Source organism: Aricia agestis, chromosome 6 (genome assembly GCF_905147365.1).
Source record: "Aricia agestis chromosome 6, ilAriAges1.1, whole genome shotgun sequence".
Taxonomy (NCBI): Eukaryota; Metazoa; Arthropoda; class Insecta; order Lepidoptera; family Lycaenidae; genus Aricia; species Aricia agestis.
The window spans coordinates 6,806,373-6,833,550 of NC_056411.1; the positions used below are offsets into that span (position 1 = coordinate 6,806,373).

Below are 27,178 nucleotides of genomic sequence, written 5' to 3' on the forward strand. Positions count from 1 at the left end.
TTTTTATTATAATATTTATTCTTTATGTGCTTAAATATTTTACTATTTCTTCTTAACTTTTTTCGTCTTTTTGTTCGTGAACAGTTTACAGATTAGACGTACGGTGCATGCGACAACAACAATAACGGCGGCCACAGCGCCTAGCGCCAGCGCCACGAGGTCGAGCTGCAGGAACTGCGGCAGCGGCATGTTGGCGGTGCGCGCGCGCAGGTGCGCCGCGCCGCCATGCCGCAACACGTGCTCGATCCACCACACCGCGCGCTCCAGCGGCGGCTGAGGTTGGTCCTGCATTAGTGCGTTTAGTTTCACCACATTCTCACGATAGCTGAAAACAATACGAAGGTATACTAAAGTATGCATATTATTTTATAAACATAAAAACTTTAATGATACCATAAATTAAAATAAGTATGAATGTTTTATGAATATTCATTAAGCACCTACTAGCAACACATTTGTATTATATATTTTATACCATTATCAAAACAACCTTCTAGCAATGTTTCTATTAGATTTAAAAAAAACCTTCAGATTTAAGATATAAAATGTTAGGCACCTCTTGTCTTCAATAGCAGCGTGAATGGCTTTTTCGAAGACTTCTTCTGTTAGATCTTCCATGTGTATTCCAATCTTGTGTTTGACGAATTTGTCTGTGTTATACCACTGGTCTGACAACATCGGTATACCGATCATGGGCACTCCTGCTGATAAGGCTTCGTCCATCGACTGGAGTCCACCTTGCATGATAAACAATTTTATCTTTGGGTGTCCTGAAACATAAGGTTAAACATAGGTCAAGAAAATGGAATTAATATAATCAATAGATAAAATGAATACTAACTTGAGTAGTATTTACAATAGTCCAGTCAATTAAGAGAACAATATTACAAATTCCATCAAAATTGAATGTTGGTGGAGACCGAAGGCTTCGAGGGTCGACAAACAGACTTACATTAAACCATATGAACATCCATACTAATATTATAAATGCAAATTGTGTCTGTCTGTCTGTTACCCCTTCATGCCCAAACCGCTGAACCGACTTTGCTGAAATTTGGTATGGAGCTACTTTGAGTCCCGGCATAGGATACTTTATATCCCGAAAAAATTTACGGTTCCCACACAAGATAAACGAATTTAGGCGCAACGGAGTTGCGGGCGTCATCTAGAATTAATATAGATAAGTAAAACTATTAGATGCTAAAAATAAATTTAAATTGATCCAGTGCCAGAATCCAGTGACACTGGCGCTGCACTCTGGTCTATAATATTCAGCAGTAAATCCTAAATTCTAAATATTTTCCTTAAATCCTAAGTATTTTCTTGTAAGTACTTGCCCCCTTAAAAAGATTAAAGTAAAAATTTCGAATAATATGCTTACTTAAAATGTCTCCTTGTGGAAACCATTTCGATATTTTTATGTTCCTAACTTCGATAGGTAGTTTTTCCTTATCCCATTTGAATAGCACGTCATAAGGCATTCGAGATAGAACTTCCAGCATATTCTGCAACTTTTCAGGTGGCATAGCTGAAGGAATAACATTCGTCCCGAAACTCATGTAAATAACACCATTTCTGGACGAATCTAAGTAACTTTTTATGTCCTGAAAGAACAATTTTAGCAGGTAGTTTAAGGTTAAGTAGTTGATTCTTAGCGAGCTATTTATTAGATTTGCATAGGCAAGTTTAAAATTAGTAAAAAATGTGGACCCGGTTGCAAAATTGACAAAGTATGAAGATAAGCTTCCAAAAATACTACACTGTTGCTAGTTGCTAGGTATAATCATAGAGAAATAATTAATTCGCCTGTTATAAAACAATACTAAATGTACATCTTTTGAGTTTTGCCAATATTATATTAAAATAATATTACTTAAGTTGCATTATCGTGTAAGAAACTTCTATATGATTAATTTGTAATAGTATTATATTGTTACTCTTATATTTTACTATATTTTAATTATCTATACTATCTTTCAAAACAACTAAGATGAGCCTTTGGACATTTTTAGGTTTTAACGTATCATAAATTCTTATAAGACCTTTAACATTTCGATAGCAAAGGAGCAAATGCAACAAGGATTTCGTTTATTTCAGTCCAACACATTACCTTCGGCAAATCTTTTTGGGGCTTCTGATGTATTCCATTGACATAGACCACGCTGGGTGGAGACGGTTGGTTATCAATCCATAGGGGATGAACATCCAGGATCAAGAGATCTATGTTATCACACAATTCACTAACTGATGGCACATCTGGGCCGAAGTGTGTCTTCAGCATTTGATTCTCGTACTCTCCGATAACGTTGTTGTAGTAAAATTGGAAGCTGTAGTGATGCCAGATCTTCTTGATTCTCTCCCACGTCGATAACTCATAGACTTTGCTGTGCCACGGCAGAGGGTAGAAGATCGGATGCGTCAGCGATCCCACATAGTGGTCGTTGAAGACGATCGGTCCAAACGAGCTTATCTGAACCAGCGGTACTTTGTAGATGTGAGAAAACGCTAGAGCAGGCCTAGAAACCGTCTCAGTTATTAGCAAGTCAAAATTTCCTTTTTTCTTCAGTATTATGTCTCTCACTTCGTCCACCTTCATCTGTTCATCGAAAACTTTAGAAAGAGACATGTAAATTGCTTTAATTTGATCAACGACTTCTCCGGTGCTCCCCATTACTTCCTTCAGCAGTATCTCTCTCCAGGCGGCATATGATATGTCATGGAGGTCGATTTCTGTGAGATTCGCTGGCGCTTTTCCTTTGCCATGTTCAGGATCTGGACTAATTGACACTACTTCGTGTCCTCTCCTCACTAGTTCGTTGATCACTGGCCAAAATACAATTTGATGGCTTATAGACGGTGCAGGTAGAACTGTCAAAATCCGCGCACAATTAACGCTATTAAACGCTAAACAAAATAACACCAATAACGACGTCTTCCCCATCTTATCTATTAATGAATTCTGTCGCGGGCCACTGGCAGTTATATTTTTATCTCGACGTTCTATACTACTATAGGTATACAGCGTGTCCCAATTTGTAATTTGAACTTTGGAGCTAACTAGTGTTTTTAGTGCTGAGTATGCAATTTGCTGATTATTATACGACGGAGAAGTTATCAAGCAATAATTATTATTTTAAAAACTTGGAAAGCAAGTAAAGTTGTTCATAGACTCTCGCAATATTAGAGTTGCAATTGCGTCGCCGGCCTGACTTCATGTTCATGCATCATGACAATTGAAAACTGCAAACAAATGCAAATATAATTTTATCACCCCATATATTATATTTATAAATAAGATTAAAAAGAAGTACGAAGATAAAGACTCGTATAGTACTTAATATCATTATTATCACTAATACTTAATATTCTTACTTTGTCACACCGACGGGTACGAAAGCTATGACTCCATAACCATTTTACTTAGAATATTATTTTTTATTGCTTAGTATTCTTAGGAGAGTTAAATTAGGTACAATGTAAATACAAACAGCATTCGTTTTAGCAATATCTTACATTGCTAATGAGAAACTGATTAATTGATAAAAATTGATAAACGTCTGTAGATACATTCTTAGATCTATGGTTCACAGTGACAACAGATAAAGTGGTAGGTCAGTATTTGTAGTAAGTATCAATAACAGGACCAGCACAATTATACGACTTGTTATCTGCTCGTCATAACATTCCATCATTAATCGATTATATAACAATCTTTTAGCCCATTAAAATTGTATAGTTAGGTATTATTAAGAATGGTTTTTTAAATATGGAAGTAAGAAACAAGGAAACAAAGTGAAAAATACAAAACATTATTTAATTTAATAGTTCTGGAGACAGAGAGACAACGAAGTCTTAGTGAGTAATAGGGTCCCGTTTTTAACCCTTGGGTAAGGAACCCTAAAAAACAATAATATCTAAGCAATAGTCTGCAAAACTTGAAACTAAACAATAAATTATTTCAAACACAATGAATACGATATTGTATGGTCTATCTTCTAACGCTAAGTCATACATTACATTGATGATATTGTAGTTTTTAGACTACTGTTTTTGTTGACTTCTATTATCTCAGACAATCATAGTATTTGTCTATCATTATTACGTAAGCCAGTATCTATAAATTATAATAAAATATGTTATGATCACGTACTTTAAATATTTTTTATTACGATACAATCAATAAATTACATTATTTTAACAAGTAATATTAATAATGCAGCCTTAACTTTAATACCATGTGGTGATAAAATTACTATTTGAAAAGTATCACTTTTCAAATAGTACCTAACCAATACAATCTAGTCGCAGTATACAGTCAAGAAAGCACCAACTACTTCAAGCTCCGTAAACTGCGAAAGGGTTAGCCGTTGGCGCACGCAAGTAGGCTGCGCCGCGCAATGTGGTGTGGAGATCCACCACTAGAGAGAGTTATGGCTCATAGTATTATGGATTTACGGTTTATTACACAGACATAGATCATGATTCATGATAGATACCGCATGTGTATGTACTTCGCGTGCCATATCGTGCTCCCAAACGACGAGCAATGCTCGTCTTTCGAAAGTCTGTTCTTCAGTCTGCTATCGGAATCGGACGTCAATCGGAATTTTAAAAATGCCTAAATGCATGGGCGTACCCAGGTTCTGGGCCAGGGGGGGACAAATTACCCAGGTTCTGGGCCAGGGGGGGGGCAAATTATCCAGGTTCTGGGCCAGGGCGGGGGGGCAAATTACGCAGATTCTCGGCCAGGGGGGGGCAAATCAGATTTTTTATAAGCTAGGTGTTTATAAAGAATAAAAAATTAATAATTTTTTGTTGTAAAAATATTGTATTACAAACAAATGGCAAAAATTCGTTTTATTATTTTTAATTTTTATAGACGAAAGTACTAGAATTATCTAGTACTTTCGTAAGTATATTAATACTTAATAGGGACAGCAACATGATCCAGATGATGCCCCCCCTCGGTACGCCCATGCCTAAATGCCTAAAAGCGCCGTATTGAGCTGTAAAAATTCAAATAGAAACGTTGGCCTAGATAGTGGGCACTTTTCTTATCGATGTACCATCGAGGAAGTTGATTCCTATGCTATCGACAGACCAACGTTATTTGGTCGAATATGTCAATTCAATGTTAATTGTGATCCGTCAGCTGGGTTTGACGTAACGTGACCAAACTACTTAGGTCCCCGATTTGCATAGGAATCAACTTCTCTGATAGTACGTCACAGTAGCTGCTATAAAAAGTGGCGCGCTCGTTTTCATACAAATGGAGCGACATGCGGTATCTATCTTGATCTATATCTGTGGTTACGTAGGTATTTTGTACATTTTGTATTACATTTTACAATAGAATAAAATATGTAATAATTAATAAGTATTATTGCGTTTCAACTTTCATTACAAATTATTTTACAAAAGTAATGAATTATGCAGCCTTCACTTTAATACTATGTGGTGATATGATACTCTTTAAATAATAACCAATATAACCCATCACAGCGAGCAAGACGCAGCCAACGGTCACGGCGGCACCAACGACGTCAAGCTCCACTAACTGCGCCAGGGACATGTTGGCCGTTGGCGCACGCAAGTGGGCTGCGCCATTCCGCAGCACGTACTCTATCCACCACACCGCGCGCTCCAGGGAGGTTTGTGGCTGATCGTTCATTAGTCTGTTTAGCTTCACGATGTTTTCCCGGTAACTGGAATTGAAATGATTACTTATATGAAAGAAAAATCCATAAAAAATTGAACTGCTTACAAGTTACATGTAAGTACAATACGTACGTAGAAATTCGTATGACACGTTACTACTTAACTCTGCCCTTCGCGCTTGAGTATGATATTGCGATGAAGTTGCTATAGGCACTCGTTAAAAATATTATATTCATCTACCAATGAAAGAGGCAAATAATGATACGCAAATGTACGAATTTCTGCGTGCCCCATGACCGGACTATAGATGTGAGTAATCGAAAAGCTACTTAAACAAAAAACAAAATATTTAAAATGACAAAATAGTTCCAAAACACGCAAATTGATCATCAAGGTAAATTACCTCTTGTCATAGATGACTTTTTGTATGGCGTCTCGTAGATCTTTTTCCGTCAGTGTGTATAGATCGAGTCGTAGACCAATTTTGAGATGAACGTATTTCTCTACGTTGTACCACTGGTCAGCGAACAGGGGTATACCTATCATAGGCACTCCGCACGCAATACTTTCGTCCGTCGATTGAAGACCACCTTGAGTGATGAATAGTTTGATTTTGGGATGTCCTGCAAAGAATAGTGGGCTACAAGTTATATTACGTATTTTACCTTTAGGCTTTATCTTATTGTAAGATTACCTAAATGTTTCATTTTTTTTAATGAAAGAAGGGGGCAAACGAGCAAACGGGTCACCTGATGGAAAGCAACTTCCGTCGCCCATGGACACTCGCTGCATCAGAACTCAGAAGAGCTGCAGGTGCGTTGCCGGCCTTTTAAGAGGGAATAGGGTAATAGGGGAGGGTAGGGATGGGAAGGGAAGGGAATAGGGGAGGATAGGGAAGGGAATTGGGCCTCCTGTAAACTCACTCACTCGGCGAAACACAGCGCAAGCGCTGTTTCACGCCGGTTTTCTGTGAGTACGTGGTATTTCTTCGGTCGAGCCGGCCCATTCGTGCCGAAGCATGGCTCTCCCACGTAAAAATGATATCATTTCTTAATGATATTATAGACTGAGGGCTACATCAATGAAAATGTCAAATCATTTTACCCGTCGTCTGAAGTTTGGTCCGAGTTTTATTGGGGGATAATATCCTTATTATCCCCCAAAATATATATATATATATATACACATATGCAAAAAAAATTATATCATCTCAAATATATTTTTCTGTAATCTTTATCATCCTCACATTGTGATCAAAAGGTATTTTTTTTAATTAGTTATCATTTAAACCGATAAAATGTTGTTTAAAAAATGAAAAACGCGTCACCATTGGTCGAAACGAAATGTGACGTCAGATGTTACATATCGGCGTCGATATTCATACTGTGGTTATAGTATTTGTTAGAAAAATAGTTTAAACCTGGTGATTTCTAGTGAATCTATATTTATAGTGAATCTATATGAGTATATACATGTATATTATTAGGTTTTATAAATTAGTATATTCAGTTTTATCAAAGCACTTAATTGGACTATCTACCGAAAATAGATGCATTTATGATGTTAGAATATTTTGCATCAAATCTTGATTTTACGATTTTATTTAATTAGACTAGCTGACCCAGCAAACGTTGTTTTGCCATATAAATTATTTCTAGTATAAATTTAAAAAGTGGATAAAAGCCTATTCTCAGGCCTACCGAATATAGTACTTATACAAAACTAGCTGTTGCCCGCGACTTCGTCCGCGTGGACTTCAGATTATAGCGCGCGATGTCAACAATATTTCATTTTTTTAAATTAAACTTTATATTTTATGCCAAATTTTAAAGCTGATTTAGCCCCCCAATTACACAACTTTACCCATAAACTATTTATCATTGATAGGTTTAAGGTTACGTCACTGTATAAGGTACTGACTTATTAAATAACGTAAAAAAGAAATAACAATCGAAAACAATCGATACCCGAATGTATGATGATACCACCTCTTATAGAAAGATGTTGGGCAAGCGTTAGCGCGATGTAAGAGACGCACGGCGCCATCTATTTTGAATTTTTGGAACTTACTTAATTTGAACAAATTTTCGTATTTTCACCCCCTTTCAACCCTTTTTTCCAGTAAAAAAGTAGCCTATGTCCTTTCTCAGGCTTTAGACTATCTGTATACAAAATTTCATTACAATCGGTTCGGTACTTTTGGCGTGAAAGCGAGACAGACAGACAGACAGAGATACTTTCGCATTTATAATATTAGTATAGATTTCATCAAAATCGGTTTAGCCGTTTTGGAGGAGTTCGCGCACAAACAGTGACACGAGAATATTTTATATATTAGATAAGTATTCCATTCAACATGAACAATTTACGTTGAGTACCTACGTAAGTAGCTACTTGTTTGTTTTAGATTTTCTATTGCAAAATTTACTTTTGACTATATCGCATGAAGATGTATAACAGTATTTTTATACGTGGGAGAGCCATGCTTCGGCACCAATGGGCCGGCTCGACCGGAGAAATACCACGTTCTCACAGAAAACCGGCGTGAAACAGCGCTTGCGCTGTGTTTCGCCGAGTGAGTGAGTTTACCGGAGGCCAAATCCCCTACCCTATTCCCTTTCCTTCCCTACCCTCCTTCCTTCCTTCCTATTACCCTTTCCTCTTAAAAGGCCGGCAACGCACTTGCAGCTCTTCTGATGCTGCGAGTGTCCATGGGCGACGGAAGTTGCTTTCCTTCAGGTGACCCGTTTGCTCGTTTGCCCCCTTATTTCATAAAAAAAACATAAGTATGCTATTATATACACAGCATACTTACGTTGAAATGATCATCACAATAGTAATCGATAATGGAGATACATTATCAATTTTCATCATCTTACACCATGGTTCTCGTATTTTTACGTCATTTGGAATACGAAAAATACTTTGTCAGGTGTGTTTCTAGTATTGCTTTTGCACTTCAGTATCACACAATACTTGTAAGAAGGTTTTTTAGCCTCTTCCATGATCTCAATAGCAAATAAACCCGAAAATAAGTACGAAGTAACTGAATCACTAAAGGAAACAAACACGGGACATGTCATCTGACGTCATCAACATGGCGCGCTAAATGCCGGCGTTTGAACGGTACATATTTTGAAGCCTATTTATGTTTTATTCTCCTTTATAAAGATATAAAGGAATTAAAGTCATAAAAAAAAATCATGCATATTCCCTATTTAAATAAGTATGATTTTGCGAAATGAAAAATAATCTTTAATTTTTTATCCTTGTCAACTTGCTACAATTAATTGCTGACCGTGACATGCATATTACAAGTAGTCTGCCTTCTGGAACTTATAATTAAAGTGCATTGCCTTTACCTTTTATAATAGTGACCACTAGTTATGTAAAATAATAAGATTACACGAAAGAGAGTGCAAAACTTCTGATGTTTTTATTTTATGCTCACACTGGCTATTCTTATTTTAACAACTAGCTGTTGCCCGCGACTTCGTCCGCGTCAGCAAAATGTGATAAAAGAAGTAAGTAAATGAAAAAGAGAGAAATTTTCTCCTTCCTTACCCAAATAGTAAAAATGGGATCTTGACGATCTTGTTAAGTAATTGATCAGGTCACTTTTCATGAACCTAAAGTTATAGATAAAAACGCCAATACTGTATAGAAAATCTTAAGGATAACGAATAAAAGTAAAATTATTATTTTTAAACAAAAATTGAAACCGACTTCCAATGTAAAGACAATAGTAATTTTCTTAAATGAACTAAAAAATATTAATTAATAATTCATATTCTGTACTCAGTATTTCTGTTCTCAATCTTCATAATTTGAAGTCGGCACCAGTCATGTAAGTTGCAGTTATATTTTGTCACTAGCTGTTGCCCGCGACTTCGTCCGCGTTAGCATAGTAGATCACATCCCAAGTATTATTTATTGTACAAAAATATTCGATGTACAGAATTGACTTTCCTACGATTTTATTATATAGCTGTTTGACCGAGCTTTGCTCGGTATCCGATGAAAATGACATTTTCTAGAAATGATTCCTAGCTAGATCGATTTATCGCCCTCGAAACCCCCTATATACTAAATTTCATGAAAATCGTTGGAGCCGATTCCGAGATTCCAATATATATATATATATATATATATATATATATATATATATATATATATATATATATATATATATATATATATACTAGCTGTTGCCCGCGACTTCGTCTGCGTGGACTTTAGTTTATAGCGCGCGATGTCAACAAAATTTGTGTCAAATTTAAAAACTTTTTAAAACCCTGGTCAGTGGTACCCCTCTTAGGGCCGTGCTACACCGGAATGGCAGCGCTGAAAGTGCTCGCCTCGCCGCTGCCATTCCGGTGTAGCGCGGCCCTTAATTAATCAAAATACCCAAAAACAGCTGTGCAGTGTGCACATAATCTATACTAATATTATAAATGCGAAAGTATCTCTGTCTGTCTGTCTGTCAGTCTCGCTTTCACGCCAAACGCCAAAAGTATCTCTGTCTGTCTGTCTGTCAGTCTCGCTTTCACGCCAAACGCCAAAACTTCCGAACCGATTGTAATGAAATTTTGTATACAGATAGTCTAAAGCCTGAGAAAGGACATAGGCTACTTTTTTTACTGGAAAAAAGGGTTGTAAGGGGGTGAAAATGCGTAAATTTGTTCAAATTAAGTTAGTTCCAACAATTCATAATAGATGGCGCCGTGAGTCTTCTACATCGCGCTGACGCTTGCTCAAAAGTCTTTCTATAAGACGTGGTATCATCTTACATTTAAGTTTCGATTTTTTTCGATTGTTATATCTATTCTACGGTATTAAATAACTCAGTACTTTATCTGTGTGTGACGTAACCTTAAATCTATCAATGATAAATAGTTTATGGGTAAAGTTGTGTAATTGGAGGGCTAAATAAGCTTTAAAATTTGGCATAAAATATAAAGTTTAATATAAAAAAATGAAATACTTATTGTGTGCACACTGCACAGCTCTATTGATTTAAGGGGTACCAGGGTTTTTTTATAAAAGCTTTTGACACCAATTTTGTTGACATCGCGCGCTATAAACTGAAGTCCACGCGGACGAAGTCGCGGGCAACAGCTAGTAATATTATACATAAAATATGTTTAAGATTTTTGAAATTTTATTTTAATACACATCCAAGACCCAGGAACATTGAAAACTTTTTGTTCCGCCTGCGGGACTCGAACCCAGGACCCCCGGGATGAGCGCTGGCCACGCGCAATGCGAATTCATTTTCATCGATATTTTCATGGAAATAAGATATTTTCCCACATCAAAATGTAGCCTATGTCCTTTCTCAGACTCTAGAATAACTGTGTACAAAATTTCATTGCAATCGGTTCAGTAGTTTTGGCGTGAAAGCAAGACAGACAGACAGACAGACAGACAGACAGAGATACTTTCGCATTTATAATATTAGTATGGATAGTATGGATTAGAAATGCAGTAGGAGTTCTATAAGATAAGATAGATTGATTATTATTATACCAAGTGATTATATTATTAAACATAATATTCTAACGTATTAAAAACTATATACAAAAACATACTAACAACTAATAAGTATGATTAGTTCTATGGTACAATAAAGTAAAAAATAAAACGCCATCTGTTGAATCGTATTAGAACTAAAATGTTCATTGCGTCGATATATTTCTGGATTTTTTATAATATTATACATAAAATATGTTTTAGATTTTTGAAATTTTATTTTAATACTCATCCAAGACCCAGGAACATTGAAAACTTTTTGTTCCGCCTGCGGGACTCGAACCCAGGACCCCCGGCATGAGCGCTGGCCACGCGCAATGCGAATTCATTTTCATCGATATTTTCATGGAAATAAGATATTTTCCCACATCAAAATGTAGCCTATGTCCTTTCTCAGACTCTAGAATAACTGTGTACAAAATTTCATTGCAATCGGTTCAGTAGTTTTGGCGTGAAAGCAAGACAGACAGACAGACAGACAGACAGACAGAGATACTTTCGCATTTATAATATTAGTATGGATAGTATGGATAGTATGGATTAGAAATGCAGTAGGAGTTCTATAAGATAAGATAGATTGATTATTATTATACCAAGTGATTATATTATTAAACATAATATTCTAACGTATTAAAAACTATAAACAAAAACATACTAACAACTAATAAGTATGATTAGTTCTATGGTACAATAAAGTAAAAAATAAAACGCCATCTGTTGAATCGTATTAGAACTAAAATGTTCATTGCGTCGATATATTTCTGGATTTTTTATAATATTATACATAAAATATGTTTAAGATTTTTGAAATTTTATTTTAATACACATCCAAGACCCAGGAACATTGAAAACTTTTTGTTCCGCCTGCGGGACTCGAACCCAGGACCCCCGGGATGAGCGCTGGCCACGCGCAATGCGAATTCATTTTCATCGATATTTTCATGGAAATAAGATATTTTCCCACATCAAAATGTAGCCTATGTCCTTTCTCAGACTCTAGAATAACTGTGTACAAAATTTCATTGCAATCGGTTCAGTAGTTTTGGCGTGAAAGCAAGACAGACAGACAGACAGACAGACAGACAGACAGAGATACTTTCGCATTTATAATATTAGTATGGATATATAGACATAGACTTAATACACAGAATAATATGTCAGTCTGGATAAGTAACTGCTGCACTCGGAGACGTTTTAATTAACTGTAATTAAAGTATGATTTTGACATAATAGACCGACAAGGCTTTAAATGAACGTGGCGACAAAAGGAACTAAGGCCGCCATCATACAAAAACCCCATTTTTGACATGTTTTGACAGTTCTCCTTTACCGGAAGCGCCCCCGCCCATGTTCATTTAAAGCCTTGTCGGAGTTGTCGGTCTAAACATTATATTGTGTCAAACTCTGCATTACATTGAAGTTATGATAATTAAAATGTGGCAGCAGTTCAGCAGCTAGCATCACTTTGCATAGATAACAAGTCTCAAGTAACAGTAAAAATACAGTGAAAAACACACAAAAAAATCTGAAATAAGCAGCGCATACTAACAAACATGAATATGTGATATGTTGAAAGTTCGGAACTGTGTAATAAAGTTATTATGAACTAGCTTTTGCCCGCGGCTTCGCTCGCGTGGAATTCGAAAATCGTGTACAATACGAATATTCTTGCAAATCTCCTTTAGAAACATGATGTTTTTCCAAGACCAAATAATCTCTATCCTTTCAACTAAGTCGATGCCAAAAATCAAGTCAATTGGTTGCTTCGTTAGGCTGCGAAGAAAGGACAAACAAACAAACAAATACACTTTCGCATTTATAATATTAGTATGGATAGCTGTTTCCCGCGACTTCGTAGGCGTTAGCATAGTATAATAACGGAAATGGATAATTCTCTCCATTTTATGGTCCCTTACTCAAATGGTAAAAAACGGAACCCGATTACAAAGATATAATATCAGCCTGTCCGTCTGTCCATATCCAGGCAAAGCCTCCCACATATTAATCAAACGACACGCAAAATCTGCATGTTTAGTTTTGGTTAGATTAATTTCACTTTTAATAAATAACTTACTTTGATTCTAAAGAAAGAGAAGTAAAACTCAACACTAACGACGGAACACCATTTTGCTTAGCAACATTATCAGGAGGGGCAAGTACCGGCGGAGGGATAAGTCCGGAGAATTAAAACTCAACACTAACGACGCAACTTTGAGGGTTGGGGGGGAAAAATTTTATACACCAGATATGAAGTTGGAAGAAGACAAATATATCTGCGAAAACCGCATTCAAATCGGATCAATAGTTTTCGTGTGATGCTGGAACAAACATACAGATAGACAGATAGACAAAAAACTAACCACAGTTTTGGCTTCTATAGCGATGTAGTAACAGCCCCCGCTTATTATTTTTTGGATATCTTTAATGTACAGAATTGTCATTTCTACAGTTTTATTATATGTATAGAAGTATAGATGTTTCACGCGACTTCGCTTGCGTAATTTAGGAATTTCACACCGTACATTTTTCCGCAAAAAATAGCCTATGTCCATTCATGTGGTCTATTCTTCATGTTTGCCAAATAACATAAAAATTGCTCCAGTAGTTCTTAAGAGAATAAGCAAGTTCATATTAAAATTTCCCCCGTTTTTTCCACATTGTCCTCTATTTCTTCGCTCCTATTAGTCTTAGCGTAATAAAATATAGCCTATAGCCTTCCTCGATAAATAGGCTATCTAACATTGAAAGAATTTTTCAAATCGGATCAGTAGTTCCTGAGATTAGCGCGTTCAAATAAGCCCTTTCAAATAATTTCCCCTCGTTTCTTCCACATTTTCATCTATTTCTTCGCCCTTATTAGTCTTAGCGTGGTAAAATATAGCCTATATAGCCTATTTTTGAAATCGGACCAGTAGTTCCTGAGATTAGCGCGTTCAAATAAGCCCTTTCATATAATTTCCCACGATTTTTCCACATTTTCCTTTATTTCTTAGTTCTTAATAGTCTAATCGTGATAAAATATAACCTTTAGCCTTCCTCGATAAATAAGCTATCTAACCTTGAAAGAATTTTTCAAATCGGACCAGTAGTTCCTAAGATTAGCGCGTTCAAATAAGCCCTTTCATATAATTTCCCAATTTTTTCCACATTTTCCTCTATTTCTTCGCTCCTATTAGTCTTAGCGTGATAAAATATAGCTTATAGCACTCCTCGATCCATAGGATATCTAACACTGAAAGAATTTTTCAAATCGGACCAGTAGTTCCTGAGATTAGCGCGTTCAAATAAGCCCTATCAAATAATTTCCCCTCGTTTTTTCCACACTTTCCTCTATTTCTTCGCTCCTATTAGTATCAGCGTGATAAAATATAGCCTATAGCCTTCCTCGATAAATGGATAGCCCATTTATCGAGGAAGGCTATAGGCTATATTTTATCACGCTAAGACTAATAGGAGCGAAGAAATAGAGGAAAATGAAAGAATTTTTCAAATCGGACCAGTAGTTCCTGAGATTAGCGCGTTCAAACAAACAAACAAACTAACAAACTCTTCCGCTTTATAATATTAGTATAGATAAGCTTTTTATGTAAGTAATGATGTACTTTTCTTTAGTCCAACTCATACTTTGCACTTTTCTCATTAACCATATCTTTAATGTATATCTAGCTAAATTTGTATTAATTAACGTAAATTGTAACAAAGTGTTTCGTTTGTAAATATTTAAAATATAATTTGTGATTTGAACTTCAAATGTCAAAAGTAAGAACGTAGCTCGCTGACATTGACAATTGCTCTCCTCCTTTTTTTGGGTCGGTTTTTTTTTTTTTTTATATTAGCCAACTCAGTCTATGGTTTGTTTATTTTTAGTTTAGTGGTTAACCGTATTGTTAGTTGTTAGATACGCCTTTGTTATATATTTTATAAAGATATTAAGTATGTATAGATTATGTATAAATACTTTTGATGTTGGTTTCTTTCTGACGATTGTATGTGATTCAGTTTGTGAAACTAACAGTAATGAGCAGTTGTAGGCCATTTAATTTAGTTTGTCGTCATACCTTGCTTTCTTAGTCAGAATTAAATGTAATGACTGTAGCTTCTTTTATAGTAAACGAAGTCGATAGGTACGTAAGAAAAAAAGAGTTTATATAAACTTTTATTATTATTTTATTTATTTATTATTTTATTTATTTATTATTATTATTTTATTTATTTATTATTTAATTTATTTATTATTATTATTTTATTTATTTATATACAGTTTATTTAAATATTTAAGTACATATACCTACACCATTTTTATTTTATTTTTTACATTGTAATAATACACTTCGAAACCTTTACGGGTTTTATGTCACCGTCAAATCTATCGCTTGATGATAGTTTCTTCTCTTGCTCTGAGTCAGATAGCGGCGATGAAAGCTTTTACAGTACCTCTTCTAATACATTGCTTTCTACCCTTACTTCTCACTTCTCTATGAAACAGAATAACTTCAATTTAATCCATATAAATGCTCAAAGTATTCCTGCACAGTACTCCGAACTCCTTAATTAATTTGATTCTCAAACCTTTTTACATGCTATCCTTGTTTCTGAATCCTGGCTTAAACCGTGTCTGTCCTCTACATCCTACTCCTTACCTGGCTATCAACTTATCAGGAACGATCGAATTGGTAGACCTGGTGGCGGTGTAGCTATATACCTCCGATCTAATATCGGCTATAAAATTCTTAAATCTTCTACACAACCACCACCTGCTGATGAGACGGAACATCTTCTTTTAGAAGTGACAAATGGTTTTTCAAAATTACTTTTAGGAGTTTTTTATAGCCCTAATCTTTCCGTAAATTACTTCCCTTCTTTCGACAACATCATTGACGAATTTTCTCCTTTATACGACCATGTTATCTTAATGGGAGACTTTAACACATGTCTTCTTAAAAACGACAACCGGTTAAAAAAAACTAACTTCTCTAGTAAACTCTTTTAACCTTTATATCCTTCCCTTACAAGCCACTCATCACTATCCCCATTCCTCACCCTCTCTCCTAGACCTGATGATTGTGTCGTCTCCTCACCTTGTTGACACGCATGGCCAGCACCCAGCAGAAGGTTTTTCCTATCACGATTGTATCTTTCTATCGTACAAATGGCGAACACCTAAAGCTAAACCCAAGGTTATTATGCAAAGAGCATTTAAAAATATGAATTTAGATCATCTTCGCGCGGATGCAAACAATGTAGATTGGTCTGAGATTTTCAATGCCCAGTCGATTGATAACAAAGTAAATATTTTCAATAACATTATAACAGAACTCTTTGACCACCACGCCCCCTTGCGACCAATTAAAATCAAACACTTACCTGCACCCTGGCTAACGGAAGAAATCAGAACACTAATTAATAAAAAAAACAGAGCCAAAGTTAAATTTAAAAAATTGAAATCAGATTCTGATAAGTTACTTTACAATAAACTACGAAATCGTTGTAGCACTGCTTGCAGGGATGCGCAAAGGCGCTATATTCATTCTTCTGTAGATAACGCTGACCAGGCCAAAGTTTGGAAATTTTTAAAATCGTTGGGTGTTGGGAAGGACGCAAAAGCATCGGTTCCTTCTAATTTAAATCTAGAACACTTAAATTCCCATTTTGCTAATACACCACGAATCTTCGATGCTCACAAAAAGGCTCAAACCTTACACAATCTGACCACCTTACCTTCTCCCGATAATGCTCCTTTCTCCTTCAGAGAGCTGTCTACTACAGAAGTTAAAAGAGCTGTTATGTCAATCACATCCAGGGCTGTGGGCAGTGATTGCATAGGTCGAAACATGATTGTTCCCTTGTTAGACATTTTAGCTCCGGTCCTGGTCCATATCCTCAATTACTCACTTTCTACTGGTTCCTTTCCCTCCTCCTGGAAAAACGCTAATATAATTCCTCTCCCCAAAAAACGGAGTCCTAAAAGTTTCTCTGACTATCGTCCGATCTCTATTCTACCTTTCCTTTCTAAAATCTTAGAACGTTCTGTACAACATCAACTTCAGACCTTCCTTAACTTGCATAATTTATTAAACCCGCTACAATCTGGATTTCGTTTCGGACATAGTACCTCCACAGCCCTGGTGAAAATCACAGATGACATTCGTCTGGGGATGGATAGTCATCATTTAACTATACTCACGCTCTTAGACTTTAGCAATGCCTTCAACTCCGTAGATCACGATATACTATTACTTCTTCTCAGCTCACTCAACCTATCTCCTATCGTGCTCAACTGGTTCCGTAGTTTCCTTCAGGGACGCCGGCAGCGTATCAAAATTGACAACACATCGTCAACTTGGTGCGATATTTTCGCCGGTGTCCCTCAAGGCAGTGTCTTATCTCCTCTCTTGTTTTCAATTTTCATTAATTCTATTTCTCGCCATATTTCCTCTTCCTATCATTTATTTGCTGACGACTTACAGATCTATATCCATGTCCTACTTCCCTTACTATCCAACGGTATTGCTCAAACAAATGCTGATTTGAATGAAATTTTGAGGTGGAGCAATGCCTATGGCTTAGTCCTAAATCCTAACAAAACACAATGTATAATCATTGGCAGCCGACAGCTAATTGCGAAGGTGGACTGGAATACCTTGCCCAATATTGTCCTTGATGGGATTACCATTTCCTACGGCTCCTCAGTGCGTAATCTTGGAGTCTATTTTGACCGCACTCTCTCTTGGAATATCCAGATCCAACAACTCCGCAAAAAGATGAACGCTGCCACAGCTTCCCTTAGACGACTGAGCAACTTTTTGCCAATCGCAACAAAAATAAAACTTGCTACTACTTTACTTTTCCCTATTCTCGACTACGCTGATGTCTGCTACTGTGACATAAACGAAAATCTTCTTTCTTCCCTTCAACGCCTTCAAAACTTATGTATTCGTTTTATTTTTGGCCTTCGAAAGTTTGACCATGTTTCTTATTATCGATCTCAGCTCGAATGGCTCCCGATCAAGTTGCGTCGAAACTCTCACATACTTCACTTACTGTATAACGTCCTTTTTAGTCCTTCTACTCCTAACTACCTCAAAGTAAAATTCAATTTCCTCGGTCATGACAATCCTATACTTCGCTCTGCAAACAAACTGACTCTTGCGTTTCCTTCTCACAATACTTCATTCTACGATTCTTCTTTCACCATCTCCGCTATTCGTCTCTGGAATTCCTTGCCCGATTTTATAAAAAAATCGGAATCAATTAACATCTTTAAGAAACGTTTGAAAGCACACTACCTAGATCAGGCTCAGTCCTTGTAAAACTCTTGGTGTTTTTTGTACAATTAATGTAGGTTTTTAATGTAATGTAGGTAATTATATCAACATGTCTTTTTTAACCTTATTATATCTGTGTAAATTTGTGTAGTTCATTTGGCTATTTTATTATGTGTAATATATTGTATTTAGTGTATGTGTATATATGTGTGTATATGTATGTATGTATGTGTATATTTTTTTTTCTTTGTTTAAGTTTAGCACTTTAACATTATTTTCTGCCACCATATTTTGGTTGCCTAGAAGAAACCGCTGAAAGCGGTAAGGCCGCCTATTTGCTATGTTCCTTGCCTAATGTTGTTTTTGTTATTTTATATAGTTTATAATGCAAAAAAGAATTTATAAATAAATAAATAAATAGATAAGTATAGATAGAACTGGCGATTAGGTTAGCTGGTAGTTGGTACCGACTTTAAAATAATGAAGACTGAGAACAGAAATACTGAGTACAGAATATGAATTATTTAATACTTTTTAGTTCATTTAATATAGATCTAGAAAAAAGCGATAAATTGCACATAGAAATTGCGCTAAAGTTGGCTGCTACGGAGTAAAAAATTATTATGAAGATTGAATCAATGATATTCTATGTTACTAACGGAATACAGAAATACTTAGTTGACGCGTCTATGTGTGTCCCATAAAATATCCAGGAGTTCCCTCTATATCTCACGAATTTCAGTACCAAATCATCACTTTCGTAAGCATTGTACCAATTTTGGGTTATTGTACCTCAATAAACACTAAATAGCAAGAAAAGAGTTTTGAAAATCAGTCAACAAACGGTGGAACAATAATATAATCAAAGGCAACATTTTTGAAAATAATGTGATGATTCAGGGCATAATTATAGTGATGATGATGATGATTAGTATTATTGACACATTGACATAATAATATTATGCTTTTAGTTGTTGAAACAACGCCAAAATTGCCGAACATTTATCTAACTATAAGGATTCAAGAGTTCTGTACAGCACCTTCGGAACCAGGGTGTACTTCGGCGCAAATTATTATTTTTTGGTAGTTTAAGCTTAAAATCCTTAAGAAAAACGTAAAATCACTATGTTTCCATATAAATTTTAAGGAGTCCTGTCGATTTCTCATGGATTGCATCATCAGATCACCTCTTTTGTGATCATGTTACGAAATTCGGGCTACATCGCATACAACAACAAAGGAATTTCGGAAATCGGTCTACAAATGACGGAGTTGTCCGCGAACCAATATAAAAAAGGTGAAATATATCCTCCTCCTTTTCGGAAGTCGGTTAAAAAGTAGCCTAAGTTATGCCTTACTACATCGGCTATGTGCCAAAAAAAGTCCCGTCAAAATCGCTCCAGCCATTTCAAAGATTAGCCGGAACAAACAGACAGACAGACAGACAGACATACAGACAAAAATTGTAAAAAATGTTGTTTTGGTGTCTGTACCCCATAAACATTCATATGCATGTAGTAAAACGGTTCTTTCAATATTACAAACAGACACTCCAATTTTATTTATATGTATGTATGTATTAAAGATGTATAGATGTATAGATGAAGAGAAGAATAATACCTACATAGAATTAATATTAATTTAGGCTTACAGCTAAAAATATATTTCTTGTAAAGGCTCTAACGGTTTCCTTTGCTAAGTATATTTCTAACAAACTTATGCATCTGCGTTGCCAAAATGGTAATGTCAAACAAAGATAAGCAAGGATAAATAATATAAGCTTTTGCTTTGTTTCGAAGCGAATTGAAATTCGTACCACGACAAAATCAACTGCACGTATTTAGTTCTATATTGTATATTTAGTACTATTCTGCATTTAGAATATATAAACAAGATACATGACTATATTTTATTGCAGTACATAGGGAAAATCAAAAGAATTACATACCTCCTTAGGTTCCATTTAACAAATCTTAAAACTTTAGAAAAATTTAGAAAATCTTAAAACACTTTGAAATACATACTGAGTATATCCGGTTGCGGGAACCATTTGCTGATTCTAATATTATCAGCCTTTATTGGTAGCTCGTCTTTGTCCCATTTTAGTAGAACATCGTGGGGTACACTGGCTAGAGTGTTGAGAAGTATGTGCATCTTGTCGGCTTGGAAAGCAGACGGGATGACGTTGGAGCCAAAGCTTACGTATATCACGCCATGTTTGGAGGAGTCTACGAAATCTTGGAGATCCTGAAACAAAAAAAAAGTGAATATCTTTAGTACATCGATTTTACTAACGTTAAAAAATTGAGGTTTTTTGTCAAAGTGCGGTCGTTGAACATGTAGACAATAGACATGCACATAAATTGACCCATCGATTTTTGTCATCCACACCTATACAAGATGTTACTTGTTAGTGTAAACACCGTTATCCTTGAAACCATCAAATGAGCCCGTCAAAATGAACAACTTTTTGTATCAGAACAATGCTGGGAACTCAAAAAAATTCGTCTTCATACACATACAAATTGTCGATCCGGGCGTCCGTATCCGTATGGGTAAGAAGACGGCATTTTTTTTTTGATTTCCCAGCATTGTTCTCATAGAAAAAGTTGTTCATTTTGACGGGTTCATTTGATGGTTTCAAGGATAACGGTGTTTACAGTAACACACTATAATATTGCAATTTGCAGCCTGTAATAATACGATAGCCATTAGCCGATAGCATCTATTTGTATGCAAGTGATAAAGATACTTGCGATGGATTCATGTAAGTACAATTTTCTACTTGCTCTTCGTCCAGACTTTATCATTTGTCCTGCCTCAACATACAAAGCGTTAGGTATACAGTGTGTAACAAAAATAAGTGATAATAGTTTATATAATATATATTACGTGGGAGAGCCATGCTTCGGCACGAATGGGCCGGCTCGACCGGAGAAATACCACGTTCTCACAGAAAACCGGCGTGAAACAGCGCTTACGCTGTGTTTCGCCGAGTGAGTGAGTTTACCGGAGGCCCAATCCCCTACCCTATTCCCTTCCCTTCCCATCCCTACCCTCCCCTATTACCCTATTCCCTCTTAAAAGGCCGGCAACGCACCTGCAGCTCTTCTGATGCTGCGAGTGTCCATGGGCGACGGAAGTTGCTTTCCATCAGGTGACCCGTTTGCTCGTTTGCCCCCTTATTCCAATAAAAAAAAAAAAAAACTTTGGTATGGGCAAGGGCCCGAGCGTCACGAGTTTCCCCATACAAAAGTGAAAAAAAAATTGGTCTTTCAGCGCTGCTACTTTTACAGTGAACTCTCTACAAGGAACACGTACACACTACACACCCTAAAGTATTATCACTTATTTGTGTTACACCCTGTATAACTACATCACCACGCCCATGAAATAAGTTGACCAGCTTACTTTTCCATTGCCTCAGACTGATAAAGTGGGGGAACTTAGTGTAGTTTATTTATTTATTTATTCTCTATAAGTACAAAATTAAGACATATTTATAAGAGTGACAATATAACATTGGCGTACTAATCTCTTTAAGAGATCTCTTCCAGCAAACCATAAACAGTAGTGGATATAAAATGGTGTGAAAACAGGGCAATGTACACTAAAGGCGTGGCACACTGAGACGGGCCGTGCCGGGCTCAGCGTGCCGGGGCTCATCGCAAAAATCCGCCTTCATACACTTTGTATTGAAGCGGATGCGCGTATCGCACACTGTGTCGGGGCGCAGCGGATTTCCACTTCCATATAAATTGTATGGAGGCGGATATTTGCGATGAGCCCCGGCACGCTGAGCCCCGGCACGGCCCGTCTCAGTGTGCTCACTCCTTAAAGGTTCGCGCTCATTTTGTCGGCGGGTGCCGAGGCTTGCCGGGGCGGATCGGGGCTCAGCGCAGCGCAAAATGCGCTATAGCACACTATTGCCGGGCCGGGCCGCATCGCATTGACGGATTTTGAGTACTTTGGATAGCTCCAGTGTGACCACTCTTAAATCACTCGTGACTAGGGAATGCAAATCTCGCGAGATCAGGGCTCAAGCGAGATCCCGCGAGTTTATGAATACAATACCGCGAGATCTCGCCAATTTCGAGATCTCGCGAGATTAGCAGTTTGGTGGGGTTTTTTTTTGCAAATAAACACAATATTTGAATAAGTTACGAAAAAAACGTAATAAATATTATAAGTATTATAAGATTAACATTCATTTTCACGATTTTTTTCAATAGATCTTTATGCATCAAACATTGTTTGATGTAAGTATCTCTCTATAATTTTTAAGTAGTAAACTTTGACATACGTATCTACTATCTATCAAATAACAAATTAAAGAAACAGCCAGTCTTCTCTTCTAATGCGCTTTTATAATTTTAGACGTGGGGTAATATCGTGGACATCCGCGGTAAAATGATAACATAGGGAAGTAAAGTAAATGGAAATATATGGAGACGCTTTTAAATTTCCGTCGACGATAACTTTTTAACGTGCACGTTAGAGGACATCACAACATTTACACTTCTGAACCGCACAAAACGTCCGCGGTGCGTAAAATTAAAATGGCATTTAACTTATCCCATTACCCAACGTTTTATCGTGGAAGCCGGCGCCACAAAAAGGTGACGTCCAGAATTATAAAAGCGCACTATCAAACACAAATCTTTTAGTAATAAAATAGTTATTTTATAACAAACAAAACAAAGAGAAGTTAAAATTCAGAACCTAGTTGAGAATCACAGTGCACAGTTGCTTAGGCCAGCTCCTCTTTGTTTTAACTTCGTGATCGCAAGCGCAACTCCGTCCGTGTACTCCGTCCGTGTCAGTCCGCGCTTCAAATAAGACGTTTTTATGCTCAAGTGCAATCTCGTCAAACTCGCGAGATCTCGCCTTTTTTTCGTCCGAGATCAATCTTGCTAAAAAAGGCCGAGATCTCGCGAGAACGAGATTGCATTCCCTACTCGTGACTCGATATATCAAAAACGTTGCTATATTCTACTAAAATCTACTAGACCGTGTTTAAGATTCTACCGAAAATCTACCTTTATTAATCAATGTATTCTACGTGGTTGAAACTAAAATAAAACTAAAATGTTTATATGGACTGTCTTCATTATGCATTTTAATTTTTTATATTATTTGTTATATAATATCGAGCTTCTATTAAAATTTACAAAAAAATTTGGACTACTAAATCGTCATTCATTTGACCTCAAATCTACCAAAAAGTGGAAATCTATGTGAAGTGTGGTTACACTGTTGCCGGGGCGCAGCGGGTTTGTCGGGCCTTGCCGGGCCTTGTCGCATTGACGGAAATCCACTGCGCCCCGACACAGTGTGCGATACGCGCATCCGCTTCCATACTAATTGTATGGAGGCGGATTTTTGCGATGAGCCCCGGCACGCTGAGCCCCGGCACGGCCCGTCTCAATGGGCTCACTCCTTAAAGACACAACATTTAAACTAGTAGAATAAAGACCATATAATACTAACACTTTAATCCTATAACTAAATTCATATTATAGTTTAATAGACATACAGGCATACTAGGTAAATAAGTAACAATATTTATAATAACGCCTCCGTCGTCTAGTGGTTTAGAGCGTGGCTCTTGACTCGGAGGTCGTGGGTTCGATTCCCGCGTTGGAAAGTAGAAACATATTATTTCCAAGTTTGGCTAGGACGATGCAGGCTGATCACCTAATTGTCTGACAAGTAAGATGATTTATGCGTCAGATGGGTACCTATGTAAAAAGTCGGTCCTACGCCTGATCTCTCGCCAGTCGTGTCGGTCTTCCGTCCCACAGGAGTCCCACATACCCCGGCCGATAACCCCAATTTGCCGGGGATGCGTAAAGCATTTCCCCATGTTGGAAAAAAGGGTCACAACTCACAGTATTACAATTAAATATTGTAATACTGTGACTAGGTTATAAGTTATGAGAGAGAAAGGAATAGAGAGTGCTCTTGTGTACTGCGCACACACTTGGGCACTATAAAATTACTCCTGCCTGATTACAGGCCCGGTTTCAATGAAACTGACCACCGTCACCGAAACCGGTGTGGGGAGTAATAAAATAATATTAAGTATAATAAACATACATATTATATACAATACTTACATACCTACAATATAAATGAACGTAGTTTAACTACATTATTATTTTATTTTAATAGCCAATCTGTATATCGTTTTTATTACTAAAACGTTTAAAAGCTCATTTGGTAACACAGTCAGTCAGTCACACGTTTTTTGCTTTCTATACCTAACAATTTATTATTATGTACCAACTAAATTACTTACCATTATTTTTTAACCGACTTCCAAAAACGAGGAGGTTATACGTTCGGCTGTGGATATATTTTTTTTATTTTTTTTTATGTATGTTCAACGATTACTCCGCCGTTTGTGAACCGATTTTCAAAATTTTTGTTTTTTTGTATTAGGTTTCACTCCAATTTGGTCCCATTTTCTCAAAAGTGGTGACCTGATGATGGGATCCACGAGTAATCGAGGGAACTCCTCAAAATTCAAATGGAAACATATGGTTTTTTTGGTTTCATATGAAGTATTTCAGACATATTTTACCAAAAAGTAAGATTTTGCACCAGGATACACCATGGTTCGAAGGTAGTGAACAGAACTCCTTACTCGTTATAGATACATATTTGGGGGTGTCGGCGTTGTCTTAAGAACTGAAAGCATATACTACTATGCAAATTTAATTAATCATCATCATCATCACCACTATTTCACCATATATCCATGAGTAATCGAGGGAACTCCTCAAAATTTATATGGAAACATATGGTTTTTTTGGTTTCATATGAAGTATTTCAGACATATTTTACCAAAAAGTAAGATTTTGCACCAGGATACACCATGGTTCGAAGGTAGTGAACAGAACTCCTTACTCGTTATAGATACATATTTGGGGGTGTCGGCGGTGTCTTAAGAACTGAAAGCATATACTACTATGCAAATTTAATTAATCATCATCATCATCACCACTATTTCACCATACATCCATGAGTAATCGAGGGAACTCCTCAAAATTTATATGGAAACATATGGTGATTTCGATTATATGAGAAATATCCTAAGCATATGCTACCAAAAAGCAAGATTTTACAATTAAATAATATACTATGGTTCCGAAGGTGCTAAGAGAACTCCGGATTCCTTATAAATACAAGTTTGCGGCTTTCGGAGTTGGTTTAAGAACTGAAAGCATATGCTAGTATGCCAGTTCCAAAAGTTTCAAATATTCTGTCAGAGAACTGAAGATTCAGCTATATCTGGTACCGACTTCAAAATGATGAAGATTGAGTACAGAAATAGTTGAGGTTTAGCCGAATTCGGAAAAAGGCACTATTAGATAGGAAAAATTATTTAATACTTTTTAGTTCATATTATAAGGATGTTATTATTGTTTTTACTCTGAAAGTCGGTTTTAATTTTTTGTTAAAAATAATTAACGCAATAGATACATACCTATTACCCGCAACTTCGCTTCTTTAAAAGTTGTTTATTACACGGGAAACCTATATTATTTCCTATTTATAATTTATATTATAAACTAGCTGTCCCGGTGAACTTCGTGTCACTTTAAAACCTTCCCTGGACTTCTACGAACATTTTAAGACTAAATTTTCGAGTTTTAGCGCGACTAACACATTTGAAAATCCATTTTTATATATAGATTATAATTAAGAAATTTTGAATCCAATAATCTTGAATTCAATATTAATCAAGGCGCAAAAAAATATTTGATTTTATACTCACTTTAGGTAAAGGTTTTTGTGGTCTCCCGGGCAGGCCCCCCAAAAACACCACATTCGGCGGCATCGGCTGGTTGTCTATCCATATTGGATGCACATTCAACATCAACATCTCCACCCTGTTTATCAGCTCTCCCACAGGGGGAGTGTTTGGGCCGAAAGTTTTCCTCAAAATTGCATTCTCCTCGTCCACGACGTCGTTAAAATAAAAGTTTCTTAGCTTCATGTAGTAAAATAACTTGGTGATCTTCTCCCATGTGGTCAGATTGTAGAGTCTCTCGCTCCACGGCGATGGGTAGTGAAGCGGATGGTAGGCCCCGCCCACGTATTCATCGTTGAAAGTGATGGCTCCGAACGAGCTTATTTGAATAACAGGCACCTTGAAAACATGCGAAAAACCCAGAGCAGGCCTGACGCAAGCTTCCAATATCAACAAATCAAATTCACCCTCCTTCTTTTGAATGATATCCCTTATTCTATCCTGTGCGGCCTGCACCTCGAACGTTTTAGCTACAGCTCGAATTAGCACCTGGATTTGAGAATTGGGATCGTTTCTTATACCCATCACCTCGCTGGACAGCATCTTGTGCCAGAAATTGTAGGCCACATCGTGGACGTCGACTTCTGTCAAATTTGCAGGAGTTTTACCATCCGGGAACGCGGGATCTGTCGTGATAACTACGACTTCGTGGCCCCTCTTCGCGAGCTCGGCGACTATAGGTCGAAACACTATTTGATGGCTAACGGATGGAACAGGAAACACTGCTAATATTCTTGCACACTGGACGTGCGATATTAAAAATAAAAGCCCGATTAAGGTTAGCATGGTGGGCAAGAGCAAACCTTTTGCGAGCAGATCGAGCGACTAAATGTGGCACCTTACTTAGATACTGTCCGAAGGGATAATAATGCCAAGGCGCGCAACAATTTTATAATCGCGTAAA

At 36.7% G+C, this 27,178-nt stretch overlaps 1 protein-coding gene across 1 annotated transcript; it reads right to left on the reverse strand.

Annotated features, from left to right (window-relative positions):
* Positions 1 to 27,178, reverse strand: LOC121728111. Its single transcript, XM_042116222.1, has 8 exons — positions 26,239 to 27,178; positions 20,480 to 20,702; positions 6,062 to 6,281; positions 5,438 to 5,705; positions 2,111 to 3,088; positions 1,382 to 1,604; positions 557 to 770; positions 1 to 325 (listed from the first exon to the last, which is right to left on the reverse strand). The coding sequence occupies exons 1-8, from the start codon at positions 27,058 to 27,060 to the stop codon at positions 43 to 45; spliced, it is 3,231 nt and encodes a 1,076-aa protein (XP_041972156.1). The 5' UTR covers positions 27,061 to 27,178; the 3' UTR covers positions 1 to 42.